The following is a 23,345-nucleotide window of genomic DNA, read 5'->3' on the forward strand; positions in this document are numbered from 1 at the left end:
GGCGCGCAGCGTGGCAGGTTCCCCCTGCGCTCGGTGTCGGGAACAGTGTCCCTCTCCCCATGCCCGTGGCACCAGGTGTCGCAGCCTGTTTCACTTTACATTCCCCCCCGGACAGAGGCCGCAGGGACAGGGGCTTCTCCGCTTCAGAGAACCCCCCCCCCCACCCCCGCTGCGCTTGCTACGGAGCAGGTCCTCAGCAGGTGTTTGCTGAGTGAAGGGAGAGCAGCCAGGATGCCCCACGGTCCAGGCCATTAGCCCAACACCAGCTGATGTCAGGGTTCTGTTTGGTGTATGAAAATGTGCTTTCACATCTGATCCTAGGTGCCCGAGCACGTTGGGTTTTGCACACAGACCCTTGTTTCCTTGAATTTTTGTCAGCTCACCTCAGTCCCGTTGGATTGAGTGAACGTGTGCTGCAGGGACTGCCCGGGGTCCGTGCCCTCAAGGGGTTCCCAGACCGCGGGGAGCGGCAGTGTGAACGACTTGTGATGCACTGTAGCAGAACAGCTAGCGGAGGGGTCCAGGACATTCGCTTGGGCGGGCCAGAGGAGACCGCCCAGGGGAGGCCCTGGCAGAGCCGGGAGGAAGGGCGTGGCGGGCCGAAGGAACAGTGTGGAGGAGCATGGCGAGGCAGGTGTGCGCCACGTTTAGGGACAGGCGGGTGCACTGCTTTGTTCAAAGTGGATGTGCACATGTATCCTTGGGATGCACACACGGATGCAGATAGGGGTGTGTGCGTGTGTGTGTGTGTGTGATTCTGTTTTTTTTTTCCCCTCCTCTGGTAGGTGTGAAACCCTTCAAATGTTCTTTGTGCGAGTATGCAACTCGCAGCAAGAGTAACCTCAAGGCTCACATGAACCGTCACAGCACTGAGAAAACCCACCTGTGTGACATGTGTGGCAAGAAATTCAAATCAAAAGGGACGTTGAAGAGTCACAAGCTGCTTCACACTGCTGACGGTGAGTCCAGGACTCTGTACCATAGTGAGTTTGTTTCCCTCTTGAAAGTGTGGTTTGAGGGGCGCCTGGGTGGCTCAGTGGGTTAAACGCCTGACTCTTGATTTCGGCTCTGGCCGTGATCTTACGGTCAGTGGGATGGGGCCCCGTGTCTGGCAACACGTGCTCTCTCTCTCTCAAAAAAACCCACAAACACCCAAAAGTGTGGTTTGAAGCTGACATTCCAAGTTCAGCAGAAACTGTGCATGTGTTGCCTGCAGGCCAAGACAGAGCTGTGTCTTGTAGAATTTCAGTCCTGGGAGAGAGAGGACAGAACTCACCTGCTTCCTCATTTTCCCTGGGTTCAGTGTCGGAGGCTTGCCTGACCTCCACCAGTGCTTGCTTAACCTTGTGTGTGTGTGTGTGTGTGTGTGTGTGTGCATAGTGTGCGTGCGCACGCGCACACACACTCGTGTGTATACATAGGGCGGCGAATGCGGAGGGGACGCTGCTTCAGGGAACAAGGCACCCTCGGGAGGCCTTGATCTCAAAGTTGGAACCTTCTTCAGCCCTCCACCCCCACCTGAGCCTGAGGACCTTGAGTGGCAGCTACGCTCACGATCACACTCGACCTGATCACACCTGGTCCACTTGATTCACACTCAAGTGGATGCATATCAGCTAAGCCACCGCAGGGGTTGATATTCAGCCCCAAATGGGGGGCTCAGTTTAAAATACACACAATGCTTGGGCAAATCTGACCTTGGTGAAGTACACTTCAGTGGATTTCTACTTTCATTCCTTCATTAAGAACCATGGATCGAGTCCTTCCTCCGGTCCAGCTGTGCCTGGGGTGTAGGGTCAGTAAGGAGCAGCCTCCGGCCCTGGGGAGTTTATAGCCCGGGGGGGGGGTGGGGGTGGGGGGAGAACCACACACAGCTGTGCTGAAGGTGGATGCGGTGATGGAAGGCGGCTCGCAGCCCCGGGAGGAGGGTGTGAGTCGCCGTGGGCAGGACATGTGGTGGGCAGTGGTCACAGTGTCCAGGAGAGTCTCCCCGAGAGGGGCGGGATAGAGGGAAGACATGCAGAATCGTTGTAGGAAGCCAGGCAGCTAAACCACAAAGGCCTTTAACCTTTATTTATTTTCCTTTAAAAACCCCAGGTGTCGCAGGGTGTTGTGACTATTCCACGCAACAAGATTATAAACCATATTTATAAGTATATTGGTATTGAAGCACAATCATATACAAAAACTGGAGTTCACCGTAACAATCAGAGTGATTTCAACAGTTACTTTTCGAGAGCAATACGGCCATTAGGTGACACCTTCATTGTAGAATGTTCCAGGGAACCCATGCTGGTGTGTGTGTGCATCTGGGTGAGCTCGGGGGATTGTGGAGAGGCCTCATGCTCAGCGAGGCTTCGTTAGAGTTCAAGATCCAGGGCTTGCCCAAGGCTCAGTGGAGGCCAGAGCCATAACTATTCAGACTTCAGCACTGTGCTATAAATAAGAAAATCCATAAGCAAAATAATTAAAAATGCAGTGACAGTAAAGCAGACTTATCCTGAGTAATGAAAGCATTAAGTCATGTAATTATTCATGAGTTCTGTGCCTCTGTTATTTTTTGACATGGAAGCACCCAAGTCACTGAAACGCCTAATAACACAGTGTCACTAATGAGGAGCGGCCGTCCTCAGTGCCGGGAGGTCTGGGGTGTCCACGGGGCTGTGGTGTCAGGGTCTGGGGGGGCACTCTTGGGGCCAGGGAGGGACACTGTGGCCTCATGCAGGGCTCTGGGGTCTGGGTTCTGGCCTGAAAGGCTTTGGGGAGGTGGGGCGTGTCTAATCAGGGGCTGTGGACCGACCACCGTCAGATGCGGAGGGGACCGCTGGAGTGGGCAGCGTGTCAGGGCGGGCATGGCAGTGACATACTCAGCTTATGACACGTGTCACGTCACTTGCTTCCCCGAGCTCTTCAGCAGGAAAGGGAATTTGGAGAGGCAAAGGTGCTGTCTAGTGAAAGCAGTAAGGCAGCCTTCCTGAAGCGCACCAGCTGTCTGCCCCACCCGGGCCTGAGTTTGGTGCGTCAGGACAAGGACATGAGACCGTCACACTTCCTGGGTCCCTCTCCGCCTCTGTGCTCTGTGAGTCCAGAGGCAGGTGGCTGGAACCCCGTGGGGCAGGGTAGCTTCACCCAGTCTGAGTCTGGGCTGGTCTTTTCTTCCCGAGGGCTTCCAGTCTCGTGTTGTCTCGAAGGCCAGTTTGATGTGTGGATTGCTGGATCTCAGGCCAGATGTCCCAGCTTCATGGACAGTCTGCTGTGTACCTGTGATCAAACTATAGGCACTTCTTTTTCTTTGCAATTTTAAAAAAGCTTTGAAAAAAGTTTAGTTCCATCTCCTACCCACTTTTTCCGTGGCACTCGCATCTTGATGAATTTTGAAAGCTCTTTGCATATCAGTGGTTTGTCATAATGGTGCAAACATTTCCCTCCAGCTTACCATTTGCACTGACATTTTGTTTGTCATGGTTTTTTATGTACAGAAGTAAAATAACTTTGCATATGTAAATTTATCCGTCTTTTCCTTTATTTTTTTCTTCATGATTTCTCTGTGTTGAAAGAAACCCTCCACGTATTAGGGGAAAATTCTTTTGTATTTTCTTCAAGTTTTATTTTGGGGGTTTATAATGTTTATTAAATGTAATATTCTTGAAATTTATTTTGGTGTGTGGTGTGTGATAGGGATCTTTTTTTTTTTTAACAGTTATCAATTAACATATTTACAGAGAAGTCTGTTCTTTTCATTTTGTTTTGAAATTTGAATTTCTCAAGATGCTGGGCATGTTCTGAGATTTTTGTCTGTTTGGATAATCTGTGTCTAGAGTATGGTTTTATAAGGTGCTATTTTTATAAATCATTGTATGCACACATATGTTATTCCTTTTTCTTTTTTTCTGGACATCTCTTAGGTTTTCTCAGTTATTACCCTTTTGGATAAGCTTTGAAACTGATTGGTCAAATTAAGAAAAATAACCTACCCTCCACCAAAGAAGGGCACTCTCTCCCTCCCCAGGGATGCCCTTGGGAGCCATGTGACAACATGACACGTGCTTTGAATTCCTCAGGGAGAAGTGCTGGGATCAGGGGTTTGGCTGCTTTGATGAGGCTGTCAGCCTGTAACCCTAGAATTAGCTCTTTATTTATTTATTTTTAATGTTTATTTATATCTGAGAGAGAGAGAGAGAAAGAATGAGCAGGGGAGGGGCAGAGAGAGAGGAGACACAGAGTCCAAAACAGGCTCCAGGCTCTGAGTTGTCAGCACAGAGCCCGACACAGGGCCCGAACCCATGAACCCCGTGAGATCATGACCTGAGCTGAAGTGGGATGCTTAACCGACTGAGCCACCCTGGCGCCCCAGCTCCTTATTTGGAAACAGACGTTTAAGACCTGCCTGGAATGACTTGGTTTTTACTCTGTTGTGTCGGTGACGGTTCAATAGCTTGTCTCACAGAGAAGCTATGTGGGGTATGCAGGAGTGGAGGCCCGAGCCGCTCTTATCTCCCACCGCCTCTTGGCGTGGCCTGGGTCACATTACTTCTCTGAGCCTCCGTTTCCTCAGCAGTAAAATGGGGATGATTATACCCCCGTGCCTGATGGCCTTGGGGATCAGATGACAGAAGGAGCGCCCACTTACCTGGGCTTCACCTGCTGTCTCGCTGCTCCTTCTCAGTCTGGTTTCCTGGGGCCACCTTCGCGCTGACTTCTCCCTCTTGGAAGTTCACAGTGCTCAATCCACAGATTTCCGCACTTGTTCCTGGGGCGTCTCCCGGTCTCCCCGTGCTTCCAGCCGTTTATGTGGAAGGCTTCCCAGTTTCTGGGTGTGTGTCAAACCCCAGCAGCCCGCCAGATCCTTCAGAGCCCTCCTGGCCCTGAGGTGTCTCTTCTTGCCTTCTCTGTCTCAGGTGTCCCGTGTCGTTTCTGTGACGAACATGTGTTTGTCTCTGCCACTTGAACTCTTCCCAGTTCCTTCGTACTTTCTTGTGTGTTTCTTTTCTTTTCTTTTTTTTTAATGTTTATTTATTTTTGAGACAGAGAGAGACAGAGCGTGAGTGGGGGAAGGGCAGAGAGAGAGGGAGACATAGAATCCAAAGCAGGCTCCAGGCTCTGAGCCGTCAGCACAGAGCCTGATGTGGGGCTTAAACCCACAAGCTGTGAGATCATGACCTGAGCTGAAGTTGGACGCTCAACCAGCTGAGCCACCCAGGTACCCCTCTTCTGTGTCTCTTACTGTCCTCTGTCTCTAACGTGCATTGTAATTTCCTTATTCTTGACTTGCTGTGTCTTCCATTGGACTGTAAGCTGCTCTAGCAGGGATTTTTGACCTTTTTTAAAAAAAAAAAAACACTTTTTTTTAATGTTTATTTTTGAGACAGAGGGAGACAGAGCATGAGTGGGGGAGGGGCAGAGAGAGAGGGAGACACAGAATCTGAAACAGGCTCCAGGCTCTGAGCTGTCAGCACAGAGCCCGATGTGGGACTCAAACCCATGAACCGTGAGATCATGACCTGAGCCGATGTCGGACGCCTAACCAACTGAGCCACCCAGGTGCCCCAGGAGTTTTGACCTTTTACATCTGCTTTGTTTTGTAGCCCTGGCACCTAAACCAGTGCCTGACGTGTGTGTGTGTGTGTGTGTGTGTGTGTGTGTGTGTGTGTAGTAGGTGCTCAATAAATGTTTGTTGGTTGAATGAGTGAAAAAAATGTAAAGTACCTGGCATACCGTGCTTGGCATACAGAAGCACTCAGTGCGTTATTTCCCCCATGTCCTCTCTTGGATAGTTCTATTAAATCAAATGCTTGTGAATTGGATGTTTTAAAACACGGTAGAGGAACTCACCATTAAATGAATCTTTTTGGTTATCTTTCAGTGAATTGAGTAGTTACCGTCTCCTGTTACCTGCTTGCAAGGCCAATTTTTCACATTTATTGGCTTCTTTAAAGTGATGTGTCCCTGTTTATTCATTCTTGTTTCCCAGAGGGGCTCATTACTGTGCCTCAGAAGGGATAGGTCAGGGTGGGTGCAGGTCTCAGTTAGAAAGGTTTGCCGGTCAGTATGTACAAAGAGGGACACTGATCTGTGAAGGGCCTTATTAAGCCCTTTGCGTGTAGGCCAACGGTATGAAAGAAGTTAATGCAGAAATCATGCCGTAGCATATTTCTTCCCTTTTGACTTTGAAGGCGGCCTACACATGTGCGGTCTAGAGGCTCTTACAGGATTCCGCCTCCCCTAGCAGATGGGGAAGGTGAAATGGGGCAGCGCCTTACTGTTAGGTAATCAAACAGGAATCCTCTAATCATGAAATAAAAAGCTCTTTGAAGCTCCGTGCTAATTCCTTCGGGTACCCCCCCCTTCCCCCGCCCCATCTGACCTGCCCTCATGCACTTGAGTTAAGAAGTTTTCTGGCAAAACTTACAAAGAGGAATTATCCGAGCTTCAAGCACTCTTGTATGTGTCGTAATTAGACAAGTGGAGAGTCGAGTGTGGAACTTAGGTCTGAGTGGAGGACGTAGCATTTTTCCCCTCGCTCCTTCAGCTGATAATAAGAGATGCCATGGCTACACGTGGAGATATTCTGGGAGATGTAAGTGTGGACTTGCTTTTTCTCGTCTTTCCTCTAAAGGCGGAATCATCGTAGGATAAAGTAGCCCCGCTTATCCGGGGTCTCTTTACTTCTAAAAACGTACACTCTGGAACCAGGAAGGTAACCAATGGAAAGTGGTGCCTGAGCAACGGGCTGGTTGACCCCTCCAAGTTCATGTCCTAGGCTCCAGTGCGACTGGTCCCTGCATAGCATCCTCGTCGCTCTTACCTTTCGCCAGCTCACCCTGGAGTTAAAGGTTAAGGGCCAGGGGTGGGCATGGGCTCGGTGGGTTTCTGTGGCCTTTACCGGCCTGTGTCTGGGTGACGGGCCACAGAGGGAGGACCGACTGCAGTGCCTTTTTATATGTGCGCCCTGGCTGGGTGCACCCGAAACACTTTCTCTCAGCTTTTTGTAAACCATAGGAGTTACAGCCCGTAGTATAAAATGTACCAGACAGCTCACTGAATAGTTAGCTTAGACTAATACACAGATTTAACTGTTGAATAAGGCTTGGTTACCTAAAACCTCACCAGGGTACAGGGTTCTCAAGCCACAAATTCAAATCCCTGGCAAAGCATCTGGAACTTCAACCCAGTTGTGGCGCCCTGCCCGTTCCTGCTCTTTTCTCTGGCTCTGTGCCGCCCTCCGTCTCTTTCCATGTCTAACACTGATCCATCCCTCCTTGTATCAGAACTGATGTGCTAATTACAGAGCCATCCGTCTTTTCAGTCTGCAGTTGCCTGAAGTTCAGTCTTAAAAGTACAGAGACTTCTTTAAACTGTATTCTTGTCGCGGTAGCTGTTTCTGTTCTGAGTTGCCACTGCCTAGATTACTGCCGATGCTGGGACTGTGGGGACAGTGCTCTGCGAAATACCTGCTGCAGAGTGTGCTGTGCTGCCTTTTAAATTTTTTTTCTTTTTTCTTTTAGAGAGAGAGTGTGTGTGCACACACGGGGGGGAAGGGGCAGAAGGTGGCGGGGTGGGGCGGGGGGAGAGGGAGGGAGGGAGAGAATCTTAAGCAGGTTCCATACTCAGCATAGAGCCCGGCGCAGGGCTTAATCCCATGACCCTGGGACCGTTACCTGAGCCGAAAACAAGAGTCAGATGCTCAACCGACTGAGCCACCCAGGCGCTCCAGGGAGCTTTTCTTGTATTAGGCAGCACACCCCCATGGGCCAGGCTGTGTGGAGAGGCAGTAGGCAGAGTGGGTGCAATGGTGGGTTCCGGGAGGGCAGACCCAGGTTGGAACGACTTCCCGCCTGTGTGACCGTGAACCGGTCTTCACAGCCCTGTTAGTTTCCTGTGGCCACAGTGACAAACAAGCACAAATTTAGTGGCTTAAATCAACACAGATATATTACATGACAGTTGTGGGGCTCAGAAATCTAAAATCAAGTTGTCAGCAAGTAGAGGCTGCATTCTTTCTGGAGGCTGGAGGGGAGAATCTGTTTCTTTAGACTTTGCAGCTTCTAGAGTCTGTCGGTATCCTTTGGCTCATGAGCCCCTGCCTTCATGTTCAAGGGCAGCAGCAGAGCCCTGCCAATCTGTCTGTCCCTCTGCTTCCACAGTCATAGCTTCTCTGTGACCCTGACCCTCCTGCCTGTCTGCCATAGGGACCCTTGCGATTTCACTGAGCCCACCTGAATGGTACAGGATAATTGATCTCAAGATCCTTAACTGGGTCACATCTGCAAAATCCCTTTTGCCATGGAAGGTAATAGGCTCTGGGGATCGGGACCCGGATATGTTTGGGGGAGGGCATTACCTCCCACTGTGGGCTATGGGAAGATTACTTGGGTTCCTATTAAGTGTGTCAGCTCATTCTAAATGTTGGGTAGATATACCTGTTCCCCTGGCGGTCAGTGTCCTCATATTCTCAGTAACTCTGGACACAGCATAGGGACGGCTGTTTGTAATGCTTAATCTGCACCATCTCTGTCATTTAGGAAAGATCACATTTCTCTTCTCTCAGATATTCTCTCATTAGGATGGCACGGTGCAATAGTTAATATTTAAAGAGTATCAGTGTTGAAAAAGGTAAAGTCAGTGTTCTGATAAATTTACTTATGCAAAATATCACCTTTCGCAGTAAGACTGGATAAACAGTCATAATCAGGTGTTTTCACCTTCATGCCTCTAGATATTATTACTACTAATAGTCTGGTTTGTAATATTTAAGTATTTTAGTGCCTCTTCAAGTTTGAGGGGCCCACATAGAATTTGATTAGGCAGCAGTGACTTAACAGGTATTTCAAGCAAAGTGCCTTAAATCGGAAGGAATTTTCCATCGCTTGTCTCCTTTGTGTGCCGATGGACTCCAAATGCCAGGAGACAGAGGGCATGGTCTTATTTTCACCCGATGGTTTAGATTTTTCTACCACTCCACCTCTCCCTGGTTTTCTATAGAGCTCTATTTAAAGTGACTAAGCAGCTGGAGCCATCCTCAGGGAAGCCCGTCAAACAGACGAGGGTGGAGTTAAGAGACAAAGGAAGCTGACAGGTGCTGTGCCTGTAGTCTTTTCCTTTTTTTTTTTAAGCGTAGTTTTCCAGTCTTACTGAGACGTAACTGACATGTAACACTGTATCGGTTTAAGGCGTACAACACGGATTTGGCGTGTTGTGTATATTGTGAAACGATTACCGCAGTAGTTCAGTTAATGTCGATCACATCACTTAGTTTTTTTGTTAGGATTCTTATTTTATTGGATGTATTTAACACACAGCCTTGTGTAAAATTAAGGTGTTCAGAGAGTTTGCTACATGGCTGTGATGTGTTGCCATTGTCGCAGTGTTTATCACATTGCATCGTTAAGTACAGTATTGTTTCTGTATCCGTCCTCTTGTGCATTAGCTCGCCGTGGCTTATTTAATCCTCACTGTAGGTTTGAACCCTTCAGCAACATCAGTCTCTATCCCCCTCTTCCCTTGCTAACCACCATTTTACTCTGTTTTTTTTTTTTTCTTTCAAGTTTGACAGTTTTAGATTCCTCATAGAAGTGCAGACAGTGCTTGCCTTTGTCCGTCTGACTTAGCTCACTTAGCATAATGCCCTCAGGGTCCGTCCATGTTGAAAGTGGCAAGATATTCTCCTTTCTCGCGGCTGAATAATATCCTGTTGTTTGTGTGTACGCCATCTTTATTATCCACTCACCTGTTGATCGCATTTGGCCCGTCTGTGCCTTGACTGCTGGGAATGATGCTCTGATGACCCAGATAGCTCTTGGAAATCCTGCTCATTCTTCCGGGTGTGTATGTTGGCTGCTAGATTGTAGATGGTTTAGTAGAGCCATCTTTAATTTCTTGCGGAGCCTCCATGTTGTTTTCCATAGTGGTTGAGCCAATTCATATTCCCACCAACAGGATACCAGCGTGCCCTTTCCCCCATACCCTCACCAGTGTGTGTTTTTTTATTTTAACGTTTATTTATTTTTGGGACAGAGAGAGACAGAGCGTGAACGGGGGAGGGGCAGAGAGAGAGAGGGAGACCCAGAATCGGAAGCAGGCTCCAGGCTCCGAGCCGTCGGCCCAGAGCCCGACGCGGGGCTCGAACCCACGGACCGCGAGATCGTGACCTGAGCCGAAGTCGGACGCTGAACCGACTGCGCCAGCCAGGCGCCCCCTCACCAGTGTGTTTTCTAGGTGCTGGTCACCTGGCGGGGGCGACATCCGTCCTGGAGTGAGCCCCCCACCCCAGCTGCCAGCAAGTGCGGGGTAACTGCTGCTCCCCTCTACTTGGGAGAGCCTCCTACTTGAGCACGGGGTGCACAGCCAGGCAGCCGTTCCACCGGCTGTCCTGCCCTCTGTCTTGCACGTTCATCTTTCCCCCACAGCAGAAAGGACTTCGGCCGGGGGCACTCCCGGATCCCTTGGGGCTGGGGGATCTCGCTTTGTCTAACGCAAGGCGAGAATGGATTTCTGTTCCTTCCTTCCCCCTCCCTACCGCTAAATCCTGTCCCCTCTGTCCTTACATGACACGCTGAGTAAGGCCTGAGTAAAGGGCAGCTCCCAGGATCACCGGACACCAGACCCTGTGCTTTCCTTTACTGTCCGGTGGCACTTGAGTTCTGTCCACGTCCTGTCACCAGGCCCAGCCAGCGCCCGCCAGGTCAGTGGTCAGCTTTGTTCCGTCAGCCAGTCGGCCGTGGATTGCCGGCTGAGGAGCTCGTGTTAGGAGACTCCTCCTAACAGAAACCCAGAGGGCTGAACAGAGGCAGTGGAGGTGACGTTTGTACCCCCACGCTCCCATCTTTGAAGGGGAGTTGTACCAGATCGCACCTTCTGAGGGAAATGGGAGCCGGTGGTAAAACGTCGTGCTTCCAGAGCGAGCTGCGGGGTCTGCAGAGGAAACCTCCCGCCAGCCCGGCGCTCACAAAGATGCCAAACCGAAGGTCACAGGGGTGAGTCGTGCTGACGGTGTCTTTTTTCTTACCCCCTGCAGCGGCCGCCAGCATCATCCACAGACGGTCCTGCTGCCCTCAGACTTCATCTTTGAGCCGCCCGACACATCTTTTCTCTCTTTCTTGAACTCATCTGGTGCCCGTTCCCAAGTCCCTCCTGGGGGAAGTACCCTATTTTGTTCTTGTTGTGGTGCTTTTTTTTCCCCCCTTAACTTTTTAAAACTAAGGTACGATACCCGTGCACAAAAGTGCGTGCTTCGTAAGGGTACGGCGCACTGGGCTCTCGCAGGCGGCTCGGCCAAGTGACCACATCCCAGGATAAGACCCAGGACGTCGCCAGTCCCTCAGAAGTCCTCTGCCCTCCCCCGCGGCCATCCCCTGCTTCCTCCTCAAGTAGCAGCCGGCCGCACTTGTGACTCTGTGCTGGATCTGGCCGGTCCTTGAACTTCGTGTGAACTAGTTCATTTAATACGTGCGCTTTCGTGTCTGGCTTCTTCCCTTCAACGTTATTTGTGAGGTTCATCTGGGTTGTTGGGATTTCGACCTTTAACATCTGGGCCTCTGGGTCAAATAGGAAGGAACTCCTGCGTAGCTGAGATTCTAAGTTCCGTAGACTGTAACTTTGCCCCTGCGGTTTCCCCCTTTCCGCTGTGGTATTTGTTCTTGTCGGGAAGCCGGGCAAGCCCTCCTCCTGAGTGTTTCTCCAGAAGGTGGTAGGACTCCGCTTTCTTGTGCCCTCCTCGTTGACAGGACTTGGCTCAGAATGACTTTTGACTGTTTACAGAAGTTAAATGCCGCCTCAGCAGACAAGAAGTGGCCTGGGATTATTCGCCAAATTAGGCCACTGCCTTTTTCAGCCCAGCAGGGCCCGGGTGATGTTTCAAAAGACAGCGAACTCTCTAGAACTGCAGGTTCGGAACCGCCGATGCCGTAAAGGTTCCACGTCGAAAGGTCTGTCTTCTGAAATCGTGTGTCACAGTTGATGGCCTTTCAGAGATGGCTGATAATTTATCCGAAATGCTCTTCCGTCGTACAGCAGACATGAAAACAACAGCCCCAAAGATCTAGCCCTTTCCTGCACGTGTGCTCAGAATTCAGTCACCTCATAAATAAATTACTCTTTTAAAAATTCTTTTCCGATCATTTCTCACATTCTTATGGAACATAGTTGGTACAGTATAAACACCGTGCTTATGGCTTTAAATTTAATAATTGTAATTATTGTTTGTGGCTGCAGAGTCCACGAGTGGCACAGTGAGGGGGTGTGTGATGTCCCAGGAAGGTGGTGGGTGATCCGTGAGCGGCATAACCAGTCCCTTGTTTTTGGGCAGGGCAGCGTTTTCCGCTTTCTCCCCACTAGAACTTAGGTGGCAAGAAACCCTTTCTCGCAGGTGAACTTTTCCTTCTTTTGACCTAATTCCTTAAGACTCATTTCTGGGAACAGGATGGCTGTTGTGTCTCGGGTGTTTTAACGGTGCATCACGCTGCCCGCTTAATGCTTTCAAAGCGTTGTGCCAGAAATAAGGCAGTGTTCTGGCTCAGCCCTCCCAGGCTAGTTCCCCATGTTGTTGGAAATGGCCCGTTTCTTGGATTAACGTGTGTCAGATCTTACCACGTTACTGTAATTTTCAATTATTTGCTAACCCAGAATTGAACAGGTAAATTGGAGGGTTAAATGGATGGAGTCAGGTGATCTGCAGGAAGCGTTTAGAACGTTGGCTGGTTCGTGGTGCTAGATGTAGGTGCTTGATATTAGCGGGCCTTCCTTTGATAAATGAAATGAGGTAATCCTCTCTTGATGGATTGTTTGCTCACGTCCTGTTTTCATCTGTTTGCTTTCTGGAGTCTTGGCGTTTTAGATTCCTGCATTCACTGATTTCATTCGACAGCCACGTTTGTTGGGACTCTACCGGTTGCACTCGAGGTCGCTGAAGCGGAAAAGGGGCCTTTGTTATAATGGTACCAAGGGATCTTGTAGAGACTGAGGTCTCTGCGTGTTTGGTGACTTCTTCCCAGAACTGACTTCACCTCCTCCTCATGTGGTTTGGTCCGCCTCATCTTCCTGGCTTAGCTTGACTGTCACTTGCTCACAGAAGCCTGTTTTCATTCCGTTCTGTTCCATTTCGTGGTGTCTGTTGTGGGGAGAGAGGGACCATGGCTGAGCTGACACCCTGTTGGGGCTTTGTTGTAACTCGCTGCTGGCCCTACAGCCAGGATGTGCTCACTGCCACACCGTCCCTGTCCTCAAAGTACCCACAACCGGCGAGGGGGCCAGCAGACCAGCCAGACCAGCCAGAGAAGGTTCGATGAGCCACTGGGATGCAGCAGTGGACGATACAGGAACAACGGACAGAAGCTGAAAGGTCATGAAGCTGTCATGAAGCGACGTGAATAAACGAGATATGGCGTAGCACGATCGAGATGTGAAAATAGCAGCCCAGTGCCTGAGTCCATCCTCGGAGCGGGCAGGGGTTACCTCCCCATGCTTCTAATGAAGCCACCGAGTGGCAGAGAAGAAAGAGCCCAGGGTCACACAGGGCGAGCTGGGCAGAGCCAGAAAGAATGTTCTTGCCTTCCACTGACCCTTCTTGGGCACCCCTTTCTAATGGGCCACCATCCTGTGCCATGGCCTTTATGGTGCAGACATGTCCGTTGCTGTTACAAATTCTGTTCCTTTTGGGGAATCTGTGTCCTGCCCGCATTAGCTGAAGGATTGTTATGTGGCTCTAAATGGGGTCCTTGGGATCCAAATCCGGGCTGGGAGATGACTCCTGTCTGCTCCGAGGATGGACTCGGGCGCTGGGTGGCAAACGCCTGAAAAGCCGCCCCGAAGAGATGAGTCTGAGGGTCCACGCAGGTGGCCGGCAGCAGGCCCTGCCCCACCTCGGCCGCTCGGGACGGCCGTTCCAGAGCGACTCTGGTCCTATCACTTTGGCCTCACCGGCGTTCTCTGGGACAATCCGGGGATAGGTCTGATAACCCGGCAAGTTGCTCAGATTCTCGATCCCAGTTCTTCGTCCCGGAGAGAGGTTAACGCTGCCTGCCTCCCCAGGTTTTGGGGTGCCCGGCTGAGATCACAGACATCAAGTCCCAGCACAGCTGCTGATGGACAGTAGCCCAGTGGGTAGAGCTTGCCAGTACTCGTGGGAAGAACGGATTAATGTCTTACGCAAGCAACCTCTTTCTTTCTGTGTCATCAGTCTTTTCTTTTCCTGGGCTGTGGTGTGAGCCCAATACAGCCGTCTCACCGCCGGCCCTTCGAGGTCACTCTAGCCTCGGGTAAATACTGCGTTTTCCGGCCGACTCTCCCTGCAGCTCTCAGGAGTATCTTGACCGAAAACAAGATAGTCTCAAAGCATTGCTCTTTTATGATTAGCCGTGGATCTACACTGCATTATTTTAATTAGGCAGCAAAAGATTATGTCAAGTGCTCTCCCAGGCCTGTGGATCGGGGTGTGAGGGACTGCTAAAACACTCGTCGTAACTGCTTCCCAGACTCCGAGACTTCTGTAGGGCTGGCTTGAGGAGCCACCTTCTTCCTTGTCTCTCGCAGAGCCCTGGGAGTATATCCGTAAAAGGCTGACTCTTGATCCCAAGTGAGGTGATTATTCCATTTATTCACTGCAGAGCATCTTTTTAGCACTTAATCTTTTACTCTTGGAGCCAAGTGTATTGGTAATGAGCGAAAATATTTATCACTTTGGAGAATGGCTGTATCATCTTTCCTCCCGCTTCTGTGGCAGTGGCGAACCCGGCACCATGTTGCTCAGGCTGCCTGAGCACAATAATGATGCATTTACGTGAGTCACGAGTCTGCGTGGAAGGATGTGTGGCTGAGGTTCTATCCAAGGTGTGTAGAAATGGGCGTCTCTGTGTTTGAAAAAAGATGATGCTATATTTAAGAACAAGTAGCCATTGGTCTCTGATTATGACTTGTCTGCCTTTCATGTGGCAAGGTTTTCCCCACACTGAGGACTTGCAACATTAGCGGAATCTAGAATTTGAGGTGCGTTCCCCTGGAATGAGGTTGTAATTATATTCACCTGTTTATAGTATTGTTTCCTTTTGCCATTTCTGCCGTGTTGCTCACGTAAGATACACAAAATTTCCTTTTTGTTCCTTGTCCAGTTCAGTAAAACGCACAGAATATGTTCGCTGTGTGCCGTGCACTCAGGTCCTGGGGGTGCCGGGATGGAGAAGACACGGTCCCTGGGGGCAACCAAGGCAGCCCCAGGCTTGTGGCCAGGCAGTGCCGATGCACAGAGTCGGGCGCGGACAGGAGCATGTGGATGTGGAGAGGGTGTGTGGGAGAAGGAGGCGGGGAGCTCACCCCTAGCCCCGTTGCCAGAGACGTTGTTCAACTTGAGTTGTGAGTTACAGTGGAGAATGGCCAGATGCCGAGAGGCAGTGCACCCCAGGCACGGAAATCGTTAGCAAAGGCTCGGCAGAACATTGCCAGAACAGAAAGACTTCCTAACATGCAGGTGGAAGTCAGAGAGAAGGGTCAGGTCCGGGAAGTCGGTTCGGTTCTGTGGGGTCTTCTGGGCCGCGGTCTGAAACTTCAAATTTGTTCTGCCTGTTGGAGTCATTGGTGGGTATGCAGGAAGGGAGGGCTGTGGGAGAGCTTATGTGCGAGATCATCTGGATGGATGACGGACGGAGGGAGGAGGAGGAGGGCTGGGTAGGTGGGGGGACGAGCGGTTAATTGATGGATAGCTGGATGGGTGGATGACAGATGGATGGGAGAGTTGCCTGAAGGCAAGGACACCGGGTTAGAGGCTTTTCCCTTGTTCAGGGAAGAAATAAGGAGGGCCTCCACCAGCGTGGAGGTATCGCAACAGAGAAATAGGAATATTTAGGAGGTGAGATCAGGGCTGAAAAACTGAGGTGAGCGCAGCTGGGGTCACGGAGATGTTGCGGAAGGCTATCAGGTCTCTGACTTAGTGATCGGTGTGGGGGGTGGGGTGACGGCGAGGAACTACGGGGGCTGGAGATAGGACCCAGTTGATGGGGAAGAGAATACGTCCAATTTAGCACCTTTGGGTCAGCTAAGCAGTAGTCCAGCAGACAGTTGGATACTCAGGTCTCAAGATCGGGGAAGGGTCGAAGACGCAGAAGAATGAAGAAGTCAGAGTGGAAGGTACAGATTTTGGCATTAAAGGTTTGCAGAAGTCCACAGGGGAAGGTTATACGCAGGGACGCTTGTAGCAGGAGAAGAGTGGAGCGAGCGTGGGCCAGAGCGTTGTTGTGGAATGCGGGTGTGTAAAAGGCGTGGTTGGGAGAGAATGCCTCGCCGACACCGAGGATGCTGGCCTGTTAGCAGAGTCCAGTCTGATGGACTGAGACCCGCCACTGGCTGAGCATCACGGGTTTTCCTTGGTGAGAACGGCTTTCCGGTGACTGGTGCCATGAGGCATTTTCACTTGGTTTGAGAGAGCATCGGACAGGAGGCTGCAGGCTGCAGGGGGAGGGAACCCTCACCTGGCTCGTCTGAGAAGGAGAGAAGCGCCGGGCCTCTGGGAGGGGCCAGTGGCTCTGTGCTACCACGTGGCGTGGCTGTGCTCCTGGCTCCCCGATGGGCTCGTGCCCTTAGAAACTGCTGGGTGAGCAACTGACCGCTACCAGAAGTAGGTCAGGTTTATATTGGGTCGTGCGTCTGTGCCACTGTTTTTACTTCTGCTAACCAGGGGTAAAAAAAGTTAGTGTGCCCTTATATCCATTCATTTGTCTTCACAAATAAATTGTGGGCTGGTTCATCCCAGTAACGAATGCCTGCGTATCGCCCAAAGAGCAGTGTTTTCTGCTTCTGTGCAGTTTCTTTCTAGCATCCCCCCAGACCTGCCTTTCATGTCCCCACCAAGGTAGGGGTTCCAGACACATGTCTCGCTGCCTTGCTCAGGGGCTCTGCATTCTCCTGGCTCTTGGGGACGGTGCGACGCTCTCGGTCACGTGCCACAGGCCCTCGGTGCTCCGGCCTCACAGCCTCTCTGGGGCCAGTGCTTGCCCCACCGTAGACCTTGCGCTTTAGGTCCTGGAAGGAAGACCCAGCTATTCCGGTGTCCTGGGCACCCAGGGTCCCCACCTCTGTGCTCGCCATGTGCACCTCTTTTCTCTAGTTGGCCGGACACACCTTAGACACCTTACCCTCCCTTTAGGAGCCTGCTCAGATGTCGTTGCTCGTGGGGTTCCCCCCCCCCCCACCCACCAGGCACGGCCGGCTGTTTTTCTCCCTCCACGGCCAGCCCCTTTGTGTTGCCACTTGTGTGGACAGAGTGTGCTGTGCTGCCTTGTGTCTGTGCACGTGCAGGCTGTCCCCCCGGAGGTTCTGGACTACCCACACGGCAAGGGGCATCCTCGCGCACCTGGTTCCGTGCCTGGCCCTTGACGCACTCGCTCACCTTGTCCTCCCTTGTTTCCAGGGAAGCAGTTCAAGTGCACGGTGTGTGACTACACGGCAGCCCAGAAGCCCCAGCTGCTGCGGCACATGGAACAGCACGCCTCCTTCAAGGTGAGAGGACTCGGCACGTGGGGCCCGTGCTCACGCTGTGAGTACGTCGCGCGGCAGAGTGGAGAAGTCACTCTTTGGGGGGTTCCCCTTGCTCCCGGGCCCCCGTAGCTCGTACATGTGGAGCCTGGGGCAGAAGTCGTGTCGTGGTGTGCTCCCCCTTCCAGAAGTGTGGCATTTCTCTGCCCCTTGGAGACCAGGTCCAGGGAGGGACTGCGTGTGACGCTGCAAAGGCCGGGGAAGAGGCTGCTCTCACTGTGGAGACCCACAGCGCTTTAGAGGAGAGGATGTGAGCTGTAAGGAGGGCTGCTTCAGGTCCTGGCTGGCCTCCGGTGTGTCCCCGGCACAGCAGGTGTGACGATGCCCCCCCGGAGAGCTAGACTTGGTGTCCGTGCTGTGCCCGGCGGGTCGCCGCGGCTCTGGAGCTCGTGGCGCTCGTGCTCGTTTCTTAGCTGTAGTTGAACTGTCTTTAACGGTCCCGCTGATTTCCACCTGGCCGCTGCTCGTGCCGCAGTTACGGCCACAAGAACCGCGGTCCGGTGAACTTGTCCCTTAGAGACTTCTGCTCAGCACTGGCAACTCAACCTGAAAACCGCTGCCGCTCCCACATGTACGCATGGTGATGGAAAACAGGGTGCCCTGAAATGTTTGTGGAGACTGTGCACCCCGAAACCCGGAGAACGTAGCACGTGGGAGGGGCTGTGGGCTGCCACACCGGCAGGCTGCGTTTACTGAGCCTCTACTGTATGCCTACGCTCTGCATCAGCTCGCACCTCCCCGACAGAGGACACTATCATCCCTGTTTGATAGAACCCCAGAGAGGGTACGCAGTCACCTGTCAGGCTTGTCTGCCGTGCCCGTATCTACAGATGTCAGTCACTGTTGTCATACTGACCTACCTGTGTCGTGACCGCTCTGAGGGGATGAGGACCCGCCCCCTCCCCCTCCCCCTCCCTTTCGCTGGCAAACTCTTCTCATGCTCAGAACAGTGCTGCGAGAGAGGAGTTCTCAGGATCTTGCCTCATTTAGTTAAGAAACCCAGTGGCTCAGAGGGGTTACGGGCTTTTGTGCATTAAACATCCAGGAAGTGAAGGAGCCAGAACTTGCACTTGGCCTCCGAGTCCAAGGCATGGGGTTCTCCCACCGTGTCTTCTCAGTAATTCTCTTCGGTGGGGGGGGCACACAGGAAACCGTGAGGGCGCCGCACCTGTTGCCTGCCTAGCTACTCTACTGTGGCCTCAGTGGACCTGTGTTTCACAGGCAGGACTGGCACGTCAACTTGTGGGGGTGGCAGGAGGTTCATGAGCGTCCTGCAGATTTTGAACAGGATTAAAGTGAAGAGTGTCATCTCAGGTTTCACAGCCGCAGATGTGTTTCTCTGGGGGACCCTGGGCTGTCGTAGACAGCGCAGTTTGGGCGCTGGGAACAGATCTCTGGGGTGGCCCTCGCTCTGTAGACAAGAAAGTTGGACCAGGCAAGGTTATTTACCGTCCTCACTCTCCCAGGATTCGAACCAGATTTTTCATTTGTTCCTTGGTTCTCAGTGCGGAACCTTTTCCTTCACCAACCAGGTGCAGCTGGACGGTCTCTCTGCCCCGGAATCCTCACTGCTTTCTTTCTCAGCTTTGTAGCGTCTTTGGCTTGTGTGCAGAGGAAGTGGACTTGAGGATCGTTTGAGCTCAGGTGTCCCTTCCTATGTAGTTCTCAACTGTGTCCGGCTGTCACACAGCTACCATGCGCTGCTGGGACCTCGGGAGTCACGGGGCCAAGCTGGCCTTGGGGTCAACTCCGGTTCCTACGGGCTTCCTGGGGCTTCAGGTGCCCTGCCCCCGCTGGAGCGAGAACCGCTCAGACCTTGGCCTCTCCTCCTCCGGGCTGGGTTCTCTGGTGTTTCTCACGAGACTGGGACTGACAAAGCAAAACGAAGCTGGTTCCCGCCAGCCACCCTTATTCACGCTGACAGGTTATCACCCTTCCCTTTGGTCGCTATCATAGTTTTCTGTCACTGCTCTAACCAACACCTCCAACTTGGCAGCCGAACACCACCGGGCATTATCGTGCAGTTCCGAATTCCAGCACGGGTCTCACCGAACGGCCAGGTGACGGCAGGGCCGCGTTCTTTTGGAAGGCTCTCGGAGAAAATCCATCCCCGTGCCTTTTCTGGCTTCTGGAGGCCACCTGCACTCCTCGGCTCCTGGCCTCAGCCCTCCATCTTGAAAGCCAGCAACACAGCATCCCACCTCTGCTCTGACTCTCTTCTGCCTCCCACCTGTGAGGACCTTTCACCTGTGGGCCCACGTGGATGGCCCAGGAGAAGGTCTGTACCTTAAGGTCAGATGATTAACAGCCTCAGCCCTACCTGTGGTCTTAACTTCTCTTTGTCATGCAAGCTTCCAGACATCAGGACTTGGACATCTTTGCGGAGGCATTATTCCCCCTGCTGTATCCTGCCCCGCCCTGCTCTGTTTTCTTCCTTTCGCATCTGCTCCCTGGCAGATTTCTATCAAAATCCAAAAATACACAGTATGTGTGGTCGCACACTCCCTCTGCCTACCAGTGGCAAACATTACTAAGAAATCAGGCCCCTCTGTTTTATCAGTCCTCGATGGGGCCTCAAAGCCTTTGTGCAGACACTACTAATCTATTGCAGTTGACTTTCAAAAGGAAACCAATTTGGTTTTCTAGATCTAGATGTATAATTTGCAATATATAATTTGTGTCAGGAAACACTGTAATAAGGGCAAACTCTTGAATTGCCTTTTAAAATTGCATGTTGTTATTTATTTATTTTAAGAATAATATGTGTTCACTAAATAAGATTTGGAAAGTGCTTTTCGTTCCCTTTCTTTGTAGAATTTTTGGATATATTAATTTTTTTAGACGTAATTGAGGTCTTACTGTAAATGAGCATTTTTGGGTGGAGATTAAAACATCAGCTTTGCCGCCGATAAAGCTCTATTAGAGAATGCAGCTTAAATGAGTGGCCAGATGGTTTGCTAAGAATACTTTGCGTTTGAGTTAGAATAGCCTCCCAGTCGAAGGCAGGGCTGGAGAGCCTGCCTGATTAGGACATTATAAATATTGCCTTTTTTAAATTATCCCTTCATAGGCATTTTCCCATTTTATGAAAATATACTTACTGTAAAACTACTTTTAACGGCTGCTTAAGGATGAGTGTCACAGTTTAATTACCCATTCCCCTTGTAACTGGACAGTTTGGTTGTTTCCAGTTTTTGCCATTAAAAGTAACTCCACGATGGACGTCTTCATGCCGAAAGCATTTCCAGGTCATCGTGATATCGAAAGGACTGTAAAACATGGCACGAAGCCCATCAGACCACTGAGAATTCATAGGCAGCCAGGGTGTTACGTGTGCTTCTTATAGCTGTAATTAAAATGCGTTCCCGGGGGTGGAACCGACACTGTCAGTCCTAAGCACTTGCCCAGGAAGATGCCTGGACTGGGGTGGGGCTGCCATGGAGCCTGGGGCCTCCAAACAAAATGGGCTCGTTCCCTCCCTCTAGCTGCTCAACTCTTTGCTTCCTTGCAAATAAATAAGCCAGCATGCTGCCCAGTAAGGCGATGCGATCACGGGCCGGACTCCCCTCATTCAGTTTTCTCTCTCTCCGTTGGACTGCGTGAACCCACAACTCTGTTGAGAGAAATGTTCTCAATGATGGGGCTAGGTGACCCAGTGGTGATCTCCTTACACGTGATAAAAAGTGACTTTATTTCATTTAAAAAGTTTTATTTTAAAATTATTTATTTATTTACTTTTAATTTTATTTTAGAGAGAGAGTAGGGGAGAGGGGCAGAGGGAGAGAGAGACAGAGAGAGATAGAGACACAGAGAGGGAGACAGAGAGAGAGAGAGAGAGAGAGAGAGAGAGTGTATCTCAGGTAGGCTCCACACTCAGTGGCGAGCCTGACGCAGGGCTTGATCCCACGACCCTGGGATCGTGACCTGAGCTGAAATCAAGAATCGGATGCTCAACTGACTGAGCCACCCAGGCGCTCCTAAAATAACTTTAGACTCCCCTAAAGTCTGGCGGATTTCCCAGGTACCTATCCCCGCCTCTTCCCTCGATGATAACGTCTTCTTTAACCATAGACTGCTGTCAAAACTGGGAAATGGACTTTGGTATCCTACTATAAACTAAACTGCAGGCCTCAGTTGGATTTTACCAGTCTTCTTTCTTTCTTAATTAATAAAGTATTTGTAAAGTAGTGTTAGATTCACAGCACCATTGAGAGGAAAGTACAGAGAGTTCCCATATACCGTCTGGCCCTGCTCCCCACATAGAGCCTCCCCCATTTCCAACATCCCCACCAGACTGGTACACTTGTCACAGTGGATGAATCTATAGTGATACATCATGCTCACTCAAGGCCATACTCTACATTAAGGCTCAGCGTTGGTGTTCTCTTTCGGTTTTGACTGATGTATCATGACACGTATCCACCATTAAGGTTCTCATGCAGAGTGATCTCGCTGCGTTGAAAGTCCTCTGTGCTCTTCCCGTTCATCCCTCCCTCTCCCTTCTGCCCTGGCAACCACGAACTCTTTTACTGTCTCCGCAGCTTTGCCTATTCCGGAATGTCCTAGAGTTGGAATCATACAGTCTGTAGCCTTTTCAGACTGGCTTTTTCACTCAGTAATATACATTGAAGGTTTCTCCATATCTTTTCATGACTTGAGAGTTCATTTCTTTTTAGCGCTGAGTAATATTCCATTATCTGGACGGGCCACAGTTCATTTACCCACTCATCTACTGAAGAACATCTTGGTTGCTTCTAAGTTTTGGCAGTTATGAATAGAACTGCTTAAACAGTGTGTGCAGACATAATTTCCTAACTCCTTTAGGTAAATACTAAGGGCTGTGATTGCTGGATCGTGTGGTAGGAGTATGTTTAGCTCTGCGAGAAACGGCCACACTGTCCTCCAAAGTGACTGTACCGTTTTGCATCCCCTCTAACAGTGCGTGAGAGTTCCTCTTGCTCCACATCTTTACCAGCATTTGGTGTTGTCAGTGTTCTGGACTTGGGCCACTCTGACAGCTGTGAGGTGTATCACCTCAGTCTTGCTTTAATTTGTATTTCCCTGATGACATACACCGTGGTGCATCTTCCCTGTGCTTGCTCGTCATCTGTTTATCTGCTTTAGTGATGGGTCTGTTCAGGCTTTTCCCTCATTTTTTACTCGGGTTGTTCATTTTCTTATTGCCAAGTTGTAAGAGTTTATGTACTTTGGAAAATAGTCCTTTATCAGATACATCTTTGCAAATATTTTCTCTTAGTCTGCAGTTCATCTCTTCATTCTGTTGAATAACTTTATTTTTAAATAAAGTTTTACCTTTTCGTTTAAAGGGATACTTATTTAAAGAGGATGCTTGTTTTTGCTAGCCCTGTATGTGTCATTATGTGCTGCACTTGAGAGTTACATGCTGGCATTCATGGAGCCTCTGAAATTGGATTGTAATTACTGATTCTAAAAAGCAGAGTTGTGCTATTTTCTTTCCTGTTGTGAGAGATGTTGAGGTTGGGGTGGAGGTGCTGATGAGGGAGGGAGGGAGGGAGGGAGGGAGGAGGGAGGGAGAGAGAGAGAGAGAGAGGGAGGGAGGGAGGGAGGGAGAGAGAGGGAAGAGAGACAGGAGACGGAGGAGGAAGGAAATGGCTAGATGAGTGTCAGAGGAAAGGCAGGCTGGGGCTTGCATCACAACCCTGTATAAAAATGGTGCCACAGAGCCACTATTTTAGCTGGTTTGGGGTCACTCTTCCCTCCCTGGCTTGTTTGCTATCCTAGTTGACTCACCCATTCATTCTAGGAAATTATTCCTGATTTTTCTCAGTGCACTTGTTAGCTATCAA

The 23,345-nt window shown here is 50.8% G+C and overlaps 1 protein-coding gene across 1 annotated transcript in view; it reads left to right on the forward strand.

Annotated features, from left to right (window-relative positions):
* The window catches only part of ZFAT (zinc finger and AT-hook domain containing), a 191,667-nt gene that overhangs the window by 100,754 nt on the left and 67,568 nt on the right, over window positions 1-23,345 (forward strand). The window contains 2 exon segments of the mRNA XM_030303806.1: window positions 786-959; window positions 17,393-17,481. Of these exon segments, the coding sequence (XP_030159666.1) occupies window positions 786-959; window positions 17,393-17,481 (263 nt within the window).

This window comes from Lynx canadensis, chromosome F2 (assembly GCF_007474595.2).
Source record: "Lynx canadensis isolate LIC74 chromosome F2, mLynCan4.pri.v2, whole genome shotgun sequence".
In the NCBI taxonomy this organism is placed as follows: Eukaryota; Metazoa; Chordata; class Mammalia; order Carnivora; family Felidae; genus Lynx; species Lynx canadensis.